Raw genomic sequence first — 14,307 nt, 5'->3', positions numbered from 1 at the left:
TTATTTTCTAAAAAACTCAAATATTGTTTAATATAGTCATGCATGAGCTCATGTCATGACTGATGAATGGAAATTAACGTGAAATAAAAAGGTAACTAATTGTAATTGCCAAGGAAAATAGTGTTCTTATATTGAATTTTTATCCGCCGACTTTATCCCGCTTTACGCGTATTTTTATAACGAAATTACGAATTCTTATTTACCACAAAATCGTGTGTCTACTCATGGTAAATAATGGTATTGTGAACCTGAATGCAACTTGAATTTTACATAAGTCGAATTTGTGAATTGACCAATTGTAACTTCATAAGAAACTGTATTATATTTATTTACACAGTGTATATTATTATTTCATAAACGGATCATCATGAAGCAGTTTTACTCAAACTATAAATGTATGAAAAATGTGAGATTAACATATTATTTCACACACAGATATAATGTAATTTTCGATATTTATGACGTAATTGCAATTTCACTTTACAGTAGAGTCCGTAAAACTTTGTACTCGATAACCCGGCACGAGGCTGCGGTGGCTCAGTGGTAGAGCGTTAACCTCTGGTGCGTGGGGTCCCGGCTTCGATCCGAGCTTTTGCCAAGTGAACTTCGTTGAAGACAAACACCATGTGCGTGGGTTTTCTCTGGATTCTCCCGTTTCCTCCCTCTTTGTTCATTCCACAATTTCATTCCCTTCTCATAATCACCGTCTCCTTTAGCCTAGCCGGCATAAACGTGGGACGTAAAACTTAAGATTTAATTTCATTTTTATTTCGATAACCCGGCAGTCCGAATAACTCGTCCACACCGTGGCAGGGCAAAAAGTAGCTAGTTTTTGCAAAGCCGGCTAGTTAATTTTCATTTTAGCTGCCTTCACAAAATACTTTCCTGAGGTCTCTTATCAGATAAATTATTGTACAGTGTGTATTCATTAATTTTCATTTTCATGTATAGTGAAGGCTCTATGCCTTTATAAAGTATTTCTTTGTTTAAGGGTAATTGGACAGTTTATTCTCTGTTGTATTCTCCAAGTAACCAATACATACAAGTACAGTACTGTATTCTGAGGAAACACTCGTCTTCTTCTTTAACCCCATTCCCGATAAATCGGCATTTTCACAAACTCGGCCACTCTTCGGTCCACATGAGGCCGAGTTTTCGGGACTCTATTGTACTATATTCTTCTTCTTCTGTAATAATCTACATAAACATTTTTGTTTTGTAGTAGGAAACTTGGATAACTTTAGAAAATATTTACAATTAAGTACATTTCATTTTTCTCTCTCTTTCTTTTCAATTAGACCCTGGAAAAATGAAATGAAATCTCTAGTTTCACGTACCACAGACATGCTCTTTAAGCTACAGGAGACGAATGATTAATGACAGTGACTTATTATGAAGTAATTGGCGAAATGATAATGTAGGGAACAACTGGAGAACCCCGAGAAAACCTACGGACACAATATTGCCCAGCGCAAACTCGCGTGTCCGGGGATCCAACCAAGAACACCTCGCACCAAAGGAGCGGTCTACTACCGGTCCCCCATTAGGCCCTGGAGTAATCTTTTAACTCAATACGAAATTCCTAATAAAAGTAACTTAAGAAGGTACCCACTTTTGCAGACACTTATATAAATTCTAACTTAGGAAGAGGTGCTTTAGTAGCAAGGGCACCCTAATTACGATGCTTGACTTAAACTACGTACATACTGTGGCATATAAATACTATATTCGTAGAGTTTTTAGAAATAAACTAGTTTTCTTCGTAATCTAATACCAAAAAATTATTTCATTCTCTTTACATTTACGATAGTCTCATTTTGCCTAATATATTGATCTTTATTATGAACTAATTTGGAGAACATTCATTTTTATTTTCTTCAATGGACTTAAAGAAGTGCATTTCGTTTTATTTCTGTATTTTCTTTCTTTTTACATTACAATGGATCTTTTGTTCACGTTTAATCCTTACCCGTGGGAAAGGAGCTGATACCGTGCTCTCTCAGACTCTGCTAATGTCATGATAAGGCTCCAGCCAATGAAAGTACATTTTCAGACGAAGTGAATAAAAATTCGTACGTTATGAGGGTTTGGAGACTTCAGTTTTCGCCTGGGTTCTAGACCCATGAGCGGGGCTTCGTGAGAGAAGTGAGAAGAGTGACAAGCTATTCAGAAAGATGGTTGTGTAACGGATGTGTGATAATTGTATATTTGTTATATTTATATTTTTTCCCTTAACTTTTGTGTATGTAGAAGGCTAAGAACATGTATAATATAAATATAGTGAATTGGACTATTTATGTATTTAATTCAGGATTTCTCCTCTGTGCGTGTTATGTGCGAGTATGTTTTAGCTATAACTGTTTAATCCATAACTTCTAATATAGTGGTTTATTGCGGTTGTTTGTGGTGAGGTTGCAAGAGAACTTAGTTTTGTCCGAATGGCATTACAAATTGCAGGAAAACAGCATTTGTGCATAGATAGCTTTGTATGCACTCAGGCTGATATTAGCGAAGCTGTCGATGCACGTGGATTCCGACATTCCAAATTCGATTCCCCAACTTAGTTATCACGTTGGTTTCTTTTGCTATCCGCAGTAATCATCATACTACAACTCATAACAGTGAAAAATTAACATTATGTTTAGTTCAATTTATCTACAGTTTATGTCCGATATAAGAAAAGAAACAACAAAAAGCTTACTTACCATACAAGTCTTTGATTTCTCTCCAATGAAAGAGTCTCGTAATACCTGAGTAAGCTTACTAGCTCTAAATGGAAGATGAGCACCTTTCCTGCCTAATGCTCGAATACATTCTTTTAGAGCCAAAAGGCTTTTGTTGATTTCGGCGCCCTCCATTCCTGCAAAAAGAAAATGTCATAGGTAAAATCTAGTTAAAACATTTTCCAAATTTGTTATTTAACCGCAAATACCGCTTTAGCGCGAGAAAATACATAGTGGACCGCCGATACTGGAAATGTGTAATATGATCTAATGGTTTTATTTTTCTTTTTTCTTTTTCTCAAGTGTCATGTTTATATATTAGAATTCCCATTTATTTGGCGAGCACAAATTCCTTGACTTTTCCACTCTACAGGTCCCGATTTACCAATTTCTAAGTCTATACATACCGGTAATGTAAAAAACTAACTACATTTTTTCCCAACCAGGGGTTCACATCTATTATGTATGTACATATAAATAGAATTAAACCAAACTTAATTTATTTTATTTCTCGTATCAAATAGCCGCAAGAGAGTTTGGGTTCTGACAAATAAAAATTCGTACTTTTAATTCCTTAACATTTCCCTAGGATTTTTTTATGAGTAAGCTGAATTTTCTGACATTCCCAGGTCCGTAGGAATCCTATATATGTACATACATCGGACGCCAAAATAAGCAATACTCTGACCTGTTTCCTCCTTATATTGAAATATGGCGACGACTGTGATGCTGTGGGCCATAATTTCCTGGTGCTCTGTGGGTTCCTAAGATTAGTTCACAGGTCGCATTCTACCAGTGCTTTCTGGACATTTCAGAAGATGACCATATGCATCATATGGACTAGACCAGTGACGGCCCGTTAATATGTTTCAGTTTCCAGCTCGCAATGAAACATACGATTTATTCCGTTAACTCCTTACATAACAAGTAGAATGAAGCTGGCTATCGTAATAAACCTGAATCGAGACTTGACTTTAAAGAGTAAAAATATTTTCTGTAACCTCTTAGTTACGAAGTCCATTCTGGATTGTATGACCGTTAATATCAGACTTAGAAAAATGCAATTTCAAAGAATTTGTTTCAAATTTCAAGAGTTCCATAGTTCAAGCCATAATTGATCTAGACACATGAAACAGGAGGCAGCATGGAACGATGATTCAGAAAATGGGTGACTTTAGGGGAGGGGAGAAGAGGACAAGGAAAAGTCAAGAATGGTTTTTACTTTGTCCTGTCTGCAATGAATTATAAATTGACCCACCATTGGTCTGTTTTTTTTTCCCGGCAAATTTACATACTTTTTCAAGATATCAACGAACCGATTCACATTGTTGGAGCTATTGAGGCGTAGTTTCATGGAAATCAGGATGAAATACATCTCCTTTATGGAACTGACTATTTCAATGCACGAAGAATGGTACAATATTCTTCTGGAAACCATTCATAACATATGTCTACGTTCTACGACATACTAACTGTTCTACAGGCTAAAGGTGGTCCCAGGGCAGTGGCGTAGCACACTTTTGCGCCCCCCCCCCTGCAAAGTATAGAGAAGGGGCCCTAGTTGTAAAGATGACAGAAGTAAGGTTGAAGTTCTACTTCTTTAAATCTTTATTCATCGCAAGACTTCGGGGCCCCCTATACCTCGCGGCCCCCCCGCACTGCGGGGATTGCGGGGGCAGCTGCTACGCCACTGTCCCAGGGCATATTGTTGTACTTCCAGTTATTTTGAAAACTGTTTGAATATAGGAATGGAAGCTTTGGTAGGTGGAATGACGTAACTGGAGATTTAAATTTTTAATATATTAAAAAAATTCACAACACTGCATATCGCGAACATTTTATTCCCTGACCAACTTCTTTCATTTCTTGCGATAGCAAAGTGGAAAAAAGGAGGGAAATACTTTCGTTGAGCATTAGATTAGACGGAATGGACTACATCATCAGGTTTTTGCTCTCTGAAAAGCAAACCGTTTTAAGGATTGTGCGAAATTAGGGTGTCTACTGGAGTTGAGAAAAATTTCCTATATACTACGGTGAACTGTGAAAAACAAGTGAGTGCTGCATACGACTGTATGCTGTGATATTTAACAGACTATAAAATATATCGAAAAAGCAGTCTTCAGTATTCTAATAGAAAGAATTCACAGAAATTAATGGGTTACAATCGAAGAAAGAAAAAAAGTGTTTTCTGAACGTTACTTCTCTCAGAATACCTCTCGTAACTCACTCTCACCTTTATTATTATTATTATTATTTTGGTCTTCACTTACCCCTCACCGCCAACTTTTACCTCACCTGGTTTATCGTATTACGTTTATTTCTTTGTTTTACTAGTCGTGCTACATTTGGTATAGTAACACTGTTCAATAGACGAGAAATTAATTATAGTATCGAAAGTATTATGTTTCATGTTCAGGCTTACACAACATTGACATGTACTACTGTCTTGACAATTCACAGATATTGAATGAATACAAACTACACATAAAGTAAGCTAAAAGATAACATTTTATAAACACTTATATTATAAACAGTAACCACCTTTCTCGAACCAGCTAGTTTTTCAGTGGCTGGTCAGTTAGCTGTATCACCACCTATACCCAGAAGATGGGGCTGCCATCTTTCCAACACTACATAATAACTTCCAGTAGGGGAGGTTGGGATAATAAGAAACATGGCCAAAAAAAATACCCTAAATATTAAAGCAAAAATATTTAAAAAAATAAGTAATGGCAACGTCAATATCTTAACTTTCCTACCCCAATGGCACTTATGAACTAATGAGTTTTTATATTATTGTCACACTGTGAAAAAAATACCTTCACTTTGAACTTACTACGGAAGTTAGTGACTTTTTTTTTTTTTTTTTTTTTTTTTAAATAAAATTTTATTCTGAAAAGTGAGTTAGAAATGTGAAAATGACTTCTATGTAACTTTGTGACGAAGACTATGAAGATCGATAAGAAATTTTGAAAATCGCTGAAACATTACATTTCAGGTCAATTGAGGGCATGTCTCTTATTACCACTTTTAGAAATTTTGAAAAGGTAATAAGACAGTTGTCTCTTATTACCCCAGTTCAACTTTATGCTTATTTAGCGCATGTGACGAGTATAACCTGCTAGTTTTTTTTGTATATAGAAAGTAAATAGAAAAACTCCTACTCTGGCAATCCAGTTGAGAGTCTGTGCATAGATAGTGACAGTGGAGAATATGCTTTGGATCAACTAATTTCATCATCAACTGGTGAAAGTTTGCTAGGAGAAATTGATCCAACCAGAGCAGAATATTGCTTAGAAATGTATTACGCCGTGTACTATGATCTTGACTGGTAAATTGGGAGGGCTATTGCTTTCCCAGATGAAGGACCGTGCAAAGTTAAATTTTTGAAAAAAGGACTAAGTGGTTTTAATTGGCCTGCCTATGCTGACATTCAAACAGTGACATCCAAATTTGTGTTTTATGGACCTATCAAACTGGATGGAAATGAGCCATTCCAGATTACCAGAGGATAGCTCCAAAAAAAAATTCTGTGTGTTTATAGCAAAGTGACAAAGGACTTTTGAAACCAAAACAGAAAGATGAAATATGGCTCCTCTTCTTTTGGTAGGCCTAGGTGTTTGTAGGGCTATTCTTAATATTTGTTAAACTCATACCTATATGCAACAGTTCTTTTTGGGCTATACATTTTTCATATTTAAGTGCTCCAGCCTAAGATAATTAATAAAGCCTACTTGCTATAATTATGTTACACTGAAGTTTAAATTACATTTATGAGGTTTTTAAATGTTAATTTTGAATTTACATAGGGTAACATAACATTTTCAAACTCTTTTGCACATTTTTCATATGTTCGTTCGACTGAACATCGTGAAAGGCATCTTACATATTTTTTGAAAATGTAGTTTTCTACATAGGGTACATTTTACATAAAAGTTGATCAACAATAAGTTTTCAACATTTTTCAATGTTCTCTTCTTGTATGATTATAATTTAATAGCTTTTCAATCCATTTTAAGTTAGCTACAGCTATTTTTCAAATGCGGTGTTTCTTCTTTATTGCGAATTTAGGCACTTTTTAAGTTCATTTTCGACATTCTCCAGAAAATTTCTTGCCAGCATTCTTTTTTATTTGGTAGTGAGTTTTGTCCATGATGTATCTAGATTACGTAAAACTTAACTATACTTTATTTTAATGGTTTTTGATATTTAATACTTAGGCAACTACATTTTCCGAACGAACTATTGAATTTAATTTTTTTTTAATCTTGATATTTCGGGAACATATTTACATATTTCAGATCTGAAAAAAGTAATTTTTTCAGAATTGTCTGAAGATGTTCTTAAAACTCTTACTCATTTTCTATTCTATTTGCATGAGCAGTGAGAGCCCTGTCTCTTATTACCCCTTACGGGTAATACGAGACACTGACTTTAACAAAATTTTTCGTATTTTTTTTTTTTTTTTTTTGGCATCAAAAAGCAACTGGAAAAATGTGTTAATAAATTAGCAGGTTTAATTTTTTTTTTTAGTACAACCATATACATTTCTTTTTTAGTTCCTCAAGAAATCAATAAAAGTGCTATTTTTTTTTTTTCTCTCTTATTACCCCGGCCTCCCCTATTATAATTATCAGTAGATACTCTGGTATCACACACAAATATAAAGTACGAATGAATTTCATTCGGAATTGATGTTGAACTACTAAAGATTGATGGTTGATGAACGTTACAGAAAAACCTCAAATATACAGTTTTACCTTGTGACACCTTTGTCAAGGACTTCCACGCTCAATAAAAATTATTATGAAACAACTACTTCGTGTTGCAAGTTAAGATTAAAAGCTGTTACTAAACATATAGCTAGTAAACAAACGCAGCTATGAACTGAAACAATATCTTACTTGTCTGCCTATTTGCTGAGGAAGTGTCGGCGCCCCTTTCATTTCCTGCCAGATCAATGAGAGAGAACTTGCCGTGTACTCTATTGTTACTTAGGTTCCGAATTATGATCTGAAAGACTGCATGAGATCGTGAGGAATAGGAATTGGCAGACGTTTGGCCTGAAGTTCTACAAAGGAACAAAAATAAATTATTGCATTACACATGGAAACTTACTAACACATTGTACGAATTCCCACAATTAAAATAAACGAACGAAGTACAATTTTACTCGGTCAAATTTCATTATTACAATTGTCCTATATGATATTTTCATTCTATATTCTTCATTACAGGAAACACTACTTTGGAGCAGTTGGAGTAACACCATACCTTGACTAGGGATAGTTCGCATCTATTCGTGTATAGTACCATCATATAATCCACTATCTTGGATTCAGGGGGTCAGATGCATATCCTTTCGGGGTAGCTCTTCACCACAAATACACATTTGGCGTTATTTCCGACTTATCTCTAATCATTTAATAGTTATATCTAAGGGCACGAGTTTTTCGCACTAATAATTTGAAAATTTCGCGTTCCGTTTTTCATATTTCGCGTTTTGTCGCATTTTCCAAATAAAGTTTCCCATTTTGTAGCTCTTGGTGGAAAAGATATTCCCCGACATTTTTACAATTATTCCTTTTATTCATAGATCACTACAGAATTAAACCATTAATTACCTAATAATAAAATTGACTGAATATTTCACTTGACATTGTAAATTTAACTTATAGAAAAATTATATTTGTAAAATCAAACTGAAGGAAAATACCGTTCCATTAGAGGAAAACTGGCGTTTTAATTCAATGAAAATGTATTTTTAAAATTTCGCGTATTGTTAAAAAATTCGCGCAAAACTGCCAATTTCGCGTTTCGTCGCGCAACGGAAACCAATGAAAATACACACAGAATATCTTAAAATGTCAAGAAACTGCAAATTATTTAATTCTGACGTATTTCGTTTTATTGCGCATTGCGAAAAACTCTTGCCTCTAGTTATACCTTCATAATATTTGTTTATTAATCTAAAATTATCTTTTCAAACTTAGTAACTACCTTTGCCTTATATTATATACACCGATACTGTAAATGCATTCAAAACTTAAAGGTCGTTTGGGGCACCATTTAATATTCAATCGAGCTAATTTTTTCATGGATTACTTTGGTCTGATATGGAATCATTTTAGGAGGAACGAAACAAACTCGTAAGTCGAAAAATAAGGACTACCATTGTATTTTATAGAACGCAAATTCATTTTGAAACAGCAGGGGATATTTAACTGAGCTTCAAGAAGACATTTTAAAATTCGAATTAATTTTAAAGAAAACAAAAATAATTCTCCATATAATTCAATGAGCTAAAGAAATAAAAATCGCTTAGGTACTCAACAACCTAAAACAAGTAAATCAATATAATGTATCGAATACATTATTTAAATAGCACTGTACCTTGCATTGTTTCCATGTTGAATTAATTTTAAAACATCCTCGACTGATTCTACAACTTTCTCAGTTAATCCGACAACTTGTACTTGTTGTTTCCCATCCTCTAGCACTCGCAGTTTAGCCTTACCAGCTAGGAGATCGAACACCTGAAAATATAAAAAAGACTTTTGTACAGAATGTTAACGTTAAGGATGCATTAGCTGTAAATTTTAAAGCTCCTATCTCGGTTTTCTCAGACATCTACAACGTACTCAAGCATTAACCTTTCGGCAGTCGCGCTGTTGTAAAAAGTACAACAGTGTTGTTGTAAGTCACTAACTGACTGAACTGACTGAATTGTAACTGACCGAATTTGTTGCATGTGTCGTTTGTATTTTTATTTATTTTTACTATTTTGAATGTGACAATGGGATCACAATGTGAATATAAGTCAATAACATCTTTACTATTAAGTGTTGTAAAAAGTACAACGCGCGACTGCCCGTGTTACATAGACAGACGCGACTACCGAAAGGTTAACCCTTTTAGGATTTATGGTAACAAAAGTTACTATAACGCAATGTTGTATTAAATGCTTATGAAACTCATGTAACACGTATTGAACTTTTTTTTTTTTGGGGGGGGGGGGGGGGAGGTCAAGTATGGACCAAAGAACGCCCCAGATGTGTTTTGGAACCGGATGGTCAACTTGGCGGCGCCAAGTGGGGGCGGAGGGACGTGACAAGGTTTTTTTTTTTGCTTTCTTAAGACAAATTTCAAACATTTTTCACGCCTTCAATTTTCAAGATATCAGATAGAAATTTTGCATACGGATTGCGTGCACTTTTGAGTATTTTTCAGTATTTATATGAGATCCTTACGTGAATCCCGGCCCGGGCTCGAGGGGTACAATTTTTTTTTCTTTTTATAGAAAAAAATCGTTTTACCCAATTTCCCGGTTCAGGTGTATGATACGAACATGTGAGTGGTACCGTTGGAAAGGGCGCACTATACTGAAGAAAATAACGTATGATCCATGATTTTAGGCCAAATAGAAATGTTGCACGAAATTTTTATAGTATGTACTATGTATATAAATCTATGTATTTTTGACCAACTAAATTTTGAAAAATTCTCCCGTTCTTATTTTTCAAGACATTGAAATTTTGTACATGTACCTCTAAGTATTTCTCAGGTGATTTTGAGATGTCTACCATCTTAGCCTGGCCAAAGGGGCTCAAATTTTCCGAAGTTGGGATTTTCTCGGATTTCAAATTTTCCTGAAGTTTCCTAATTTCCCCTTTCTGATGCAGATATGGAAATGTGAGTGATATCCTTTGAAAAGTTGCTTTATTCTGGAGAAAATGAGGTATGAACAGTTATCCTACGTAAATGGTAATGTTGTAGGAATTTCTTAGAATATATATATAAAATGGATCACCTTGAGATTTCAAAGAAGTCCTTTGTTTTCAAGATATAAGACTGAAATTTTGCACATGCATTGTGTACATAACTACGTATTTTTCAAATGAATTTCAGATCCCTATGTAAAACCAGAACCGGGCCAAAGAGGCGCAAAAGTTTTGAATATTTTTTTCTTTCGGAAAAAAAAAAACGGTTTTCCAATTTTTCCATTTCTGGTGTATAATACGGACCAACTGAAGAATAAACAATATTTTTAGAAATATGCTACTTAAACATTACAGATAAATAATCACCGTTCTCGAACGATTAATATAAATTCAGAGAAATCCAAATGAGATGCCTCAAAAGATTACAGTGAACAGTATCTTCCATAGTAGAGTTAAATTTTAACGCAGTACCACAGCTTGAGTCTCTCAATTCTGTTTTTACAAGAAAAAGTGGATCCCGAAGAATTGTTAACTGAGATTAAAAGAACTTTTAATAATAAAGTAGAAAGTCCTGGTCAAAGTGTAATACCTTTCTATATATGCACATATACACCTGGATATTTTTAATAAATGTGAAGTTATTCACTTAATTTGCATGTTTATTAATTGTGTTTGCCCAGAAATGACAAATTCTGGCTATTTTTCTCTCTGAAAGCACTTAAAGAACATTTGAAGATTCATTACATTTTTAATTTTTTCCTTCAAAAAGGAAAAAAGATTTAATCCTTTAGATTTTCCATCTCTGTGAAGGAATGAGTTATAGAAGATAATGTATCACGTAAGTTTATAACTTTGCTGATTTTCACTTTTTTTTCCTTTGCTGATTTTTAAGTTCACTGTTAAACTAACTCCTGATATGAACCTTGAAATTCCATCTGAACAAGTTCAACAGACTTTGGTTGCGTTTCTCAACCGCTGTGTCGCGAGATTTTTAATGACTTTTACGATCTTCCGCCAAAAAATTATCTTTAGAAAAAAAGATATTTATCGCCAATCGACTTGATTTCACACTTGTCTTCCAAGCATAAAGCTGTAAAGCTTAGAAGTATCATATCCCAGCTTAAGAGTCATAAGTTTCCTTTATGTTAGTATGTTTCTATTCAAGAGTCTCACGTAATTTGCTTGTGAGATTTCCATCTCATAATAATAATAATAATAATATGTATTTTTGTGTATTTTTTTCATCTAGGAAAAAAATCACATGCAGGGGTATCGCGAAAGTTTGAAACGTACTGTTATGGTACTTGGGTTTAGATCTTGGTAACGGTACGATACATTATATTTTAAAAGTAATTTATTTACATAATTACTTGCGTTTATTAAATCCTATTACTCGACAAAGTTTAGAAAGAAATTGTCATGAGAAGTATTTACATCGTTCACGAATTATAGTCTTTGTTATGATATCAGATATTGCAAGCTAGTAATATTACATAATGAGACCATTATATAACTTATTAAATCAGCATTTTAATTTCAGAATTGTATCAGCAAATGTTTGTAATGTTGTAAGAATCTTTGTATTCATCTTTTCCAGAAATTTCTTAGATTGACAAAATTTAAATTATCCGGAGAGTTGTGTTTTGGAATTGTAAAGATTATTGGTCAGCAGAATGTTTTTTCTGAACTGAGTTTTCTCAAGAGTTTCCACGTGCTGGCTGAGACCATTGTTGTTTCGAAGTCTTCCTGAAATCTGCAATCTCATGTTTTCGGTTATGTAAATTTATTTTCTTAGAAAAATGAAATGAAATCTAAGTTTTACGTCCCACGGTTATGCCGGTTAGGCTAAAGGAGACGGTGATGATGAGAGATGAATGAAATGGTGAAATGAAGAAAGTGGGTGGAGACGGGAGAACCCCGAGAAAACCGACGAGCACAGTGTTTGTCCACCACAAAGTCCACACAGCACGAGCTGGGATCGAACCAGGGACCCCAAGCACCAGAGGTGAACGCTCTACCACTGAGCCACCGCGCCCCCCTTCTTTTCTTGGGGAGAGGAGTTAGTCAATAGAGAAAGGGGGTTAGTAGAGTGCAGTAAACGGACGCGCCGAAATAGAAAGGAAGAAATACGCGAACCGGATAGTCGATTCGAGTCACCTAAATAAAAACTCTAAAGATTGCGTCTAAGTCTAATCACATAGTCAAACACATCATATTTTCGATATAGTATTATCTTCAAAGTGAAGAGTTCCGAATAACTTGTGCTTAAGTTCGGAAAGTGTTTAGAAGTTTCCTTATCATCATGTATTTTGGTTGCCAAGTTTGATACTTCCAAGGACGTTTTACAATAACCGAAATCTGAACTGCAGAGAAGGACTTTTGACAACATGGAACCAGCTGCGCTCAAGGTATGACATTCTATTTGGCCATATTGCCTTTTCTTTTATTCTACACAATCTTTCAGATATTTAAACACGTCCAAATCTAAGAACACACTAAACTAGATCCAATAAATTAAATTGTCATGAACATAAGACTTCTATTTAAATTTAAACATCAACCTCATTAGTTATTGTTCAAATAAGTTTTAGTTTTCATTGTATACAATTTTGCCTAACTTTTAAGGGCATGTTCATAAGAGAAATTTCAGATATTTCTCTAAGTTTGGTCTGGTTTTCTCTCTTTAGCTACAATCCCCATAGTCATTTAGAACTAGAGTAGACCAGGCTAACAATACTTTGGTGTGCCCAAAAGAAAAAAAAAAAGAAGTTCAGAAACGCTGGACTAATGTTTACCAAGCAAACTAACAAAATCTTGACAAGGGTGCAAACTTCTTACTCATTTTCAGCGATCGTTTCGCCTTAAATTCTGGTCTGATTTTCTTTCTTCTATTACTGAGTTTAATTCTTTCAGCAGCTGGGATCAAATCAACTATCATGTTTCAACGAAAATGTAGCGTAAATTCCATGAAAATATTATTTCTGATTGAAAAGTAGAACTTACTTTAAAAGTAAAATCTTTCCTACGAAAAAAAAAAGGAAAAAAAAAAAACTTCTGTGTCAAATTATATACTATATGTGTCAGAATTTGCACAAGTTCCCCTCTTGAGTGTTTTGTAGGTAATAAAATACAAATTCAGAATAAATGCTAAAAATATAGTAATAATTAATGAACGAGCATGGAACATCGAAGTACTAAATAATTGTAAAACCTGGAAGGTCTATCCCTATAATGGTTACCTGACTACATGAACAATGCAGTAGTTAAGTAACTTTATAATTGTTACCTATAGAAATATTCGAATTAATTTCAAACAAAACTTAGTTTTCTTGAATCATTTTGCATTTGAACATGATTCGTAGGAACTCTGTTAAAGACTATTTCAAATGTAAAACTTATTGTGCTTACCTTTCCACTATAAATTTCAAAGAAACTAGCCGATACCGAGAGATTTAAGTTCTTATATTTGGGAAGCTTCGAAAACTTGAAGACATCTTTCGCTGCCATTGCGTAAATTCCTTTCTTGCAGTCTTGTGTTTTTCCATGAAAATCGCCACCCATAGTATGTGTTTTACCACTACCAGTCTGCCCATAAGCAAAGCAAGTGGCCATACCTCCTTCAAAAATTGTCTGCACTAAAGGTTTAGCCGTATATCTGAAAAAAGAAAAGTTGATAGACAAAACTGATTACTAAAAATCGTTTACTATCAAAATAAAAGTGTTCCGTATTGAACACTATGTTTTGAATACTTGCTAATGGACGCTATAGGATACACATTTATAACTTAAATCAGTACTTTGTACCAAAAAGATTGTTTCTTCTTTCTATGCGATTTCGACCCTAAATGGGGACTTCCTACGTA

The 14,307-nt window shown here is 34.3% G+C and overlaps 1 protein-coding gene across 2 annotated transcripts in view; it reads right to left on the bottom strand.

Moving 5' to 3' along the window:
* The window catches only part of Klp10A (kinesin-like protein 10A), a 171,946-nt gene that overhangs the window by 19,995 nt on the left and 137,644 nt on the right, over nucleotides 1–14,307 (bottom strand). For both annotated transcript variants that reach the window (XM_081742367.1, XM_081742368.1), the window contains 4 exons: nucleotides 13,853–14,099; nucleotides 9,117–9,259; nucleotides 7,628–7,794; nucleotides 2,706–2,860 (listed from right to left, as the gene is read on the bottom strand). In XM_081742367.1, coding sequence (XP_081598493.1) covers nucleotides 2,706–2,860; nucleotides 7,628–7,794; nucleotides 9,117–9,259; nucleotides 13,853–14,099 — 712 coding nt within the window. The remainder of the gene's footprint in view (nucleotides 1–2,705; nucleotides 2,861–7,627; nucleotides 7,795–9,116; nucleotides 9,260–13,852; nucleotides 14,100–14,307) is intronic.

The sequence above is a fragment of the Thermobia domestica genome, chromosome 16, assembly GCF_964235325.1.
Source record: "Thermobia domestica chromosome 16, izTheDome1.hap1.1, whole genome shotgun sequence".
Classification (NCBI taxonomy): domain Eukaryota; kingdom Metazoa; phylum Arthropoda; class Insecta; order Zygentoma; family Lepismatidae; genus Thermobia; species Thermobia domestica.
Note: the sequence above shows the minus strand (reverse complement) of the source record. Positions and strands in the feature narration are given on the sequence as shown.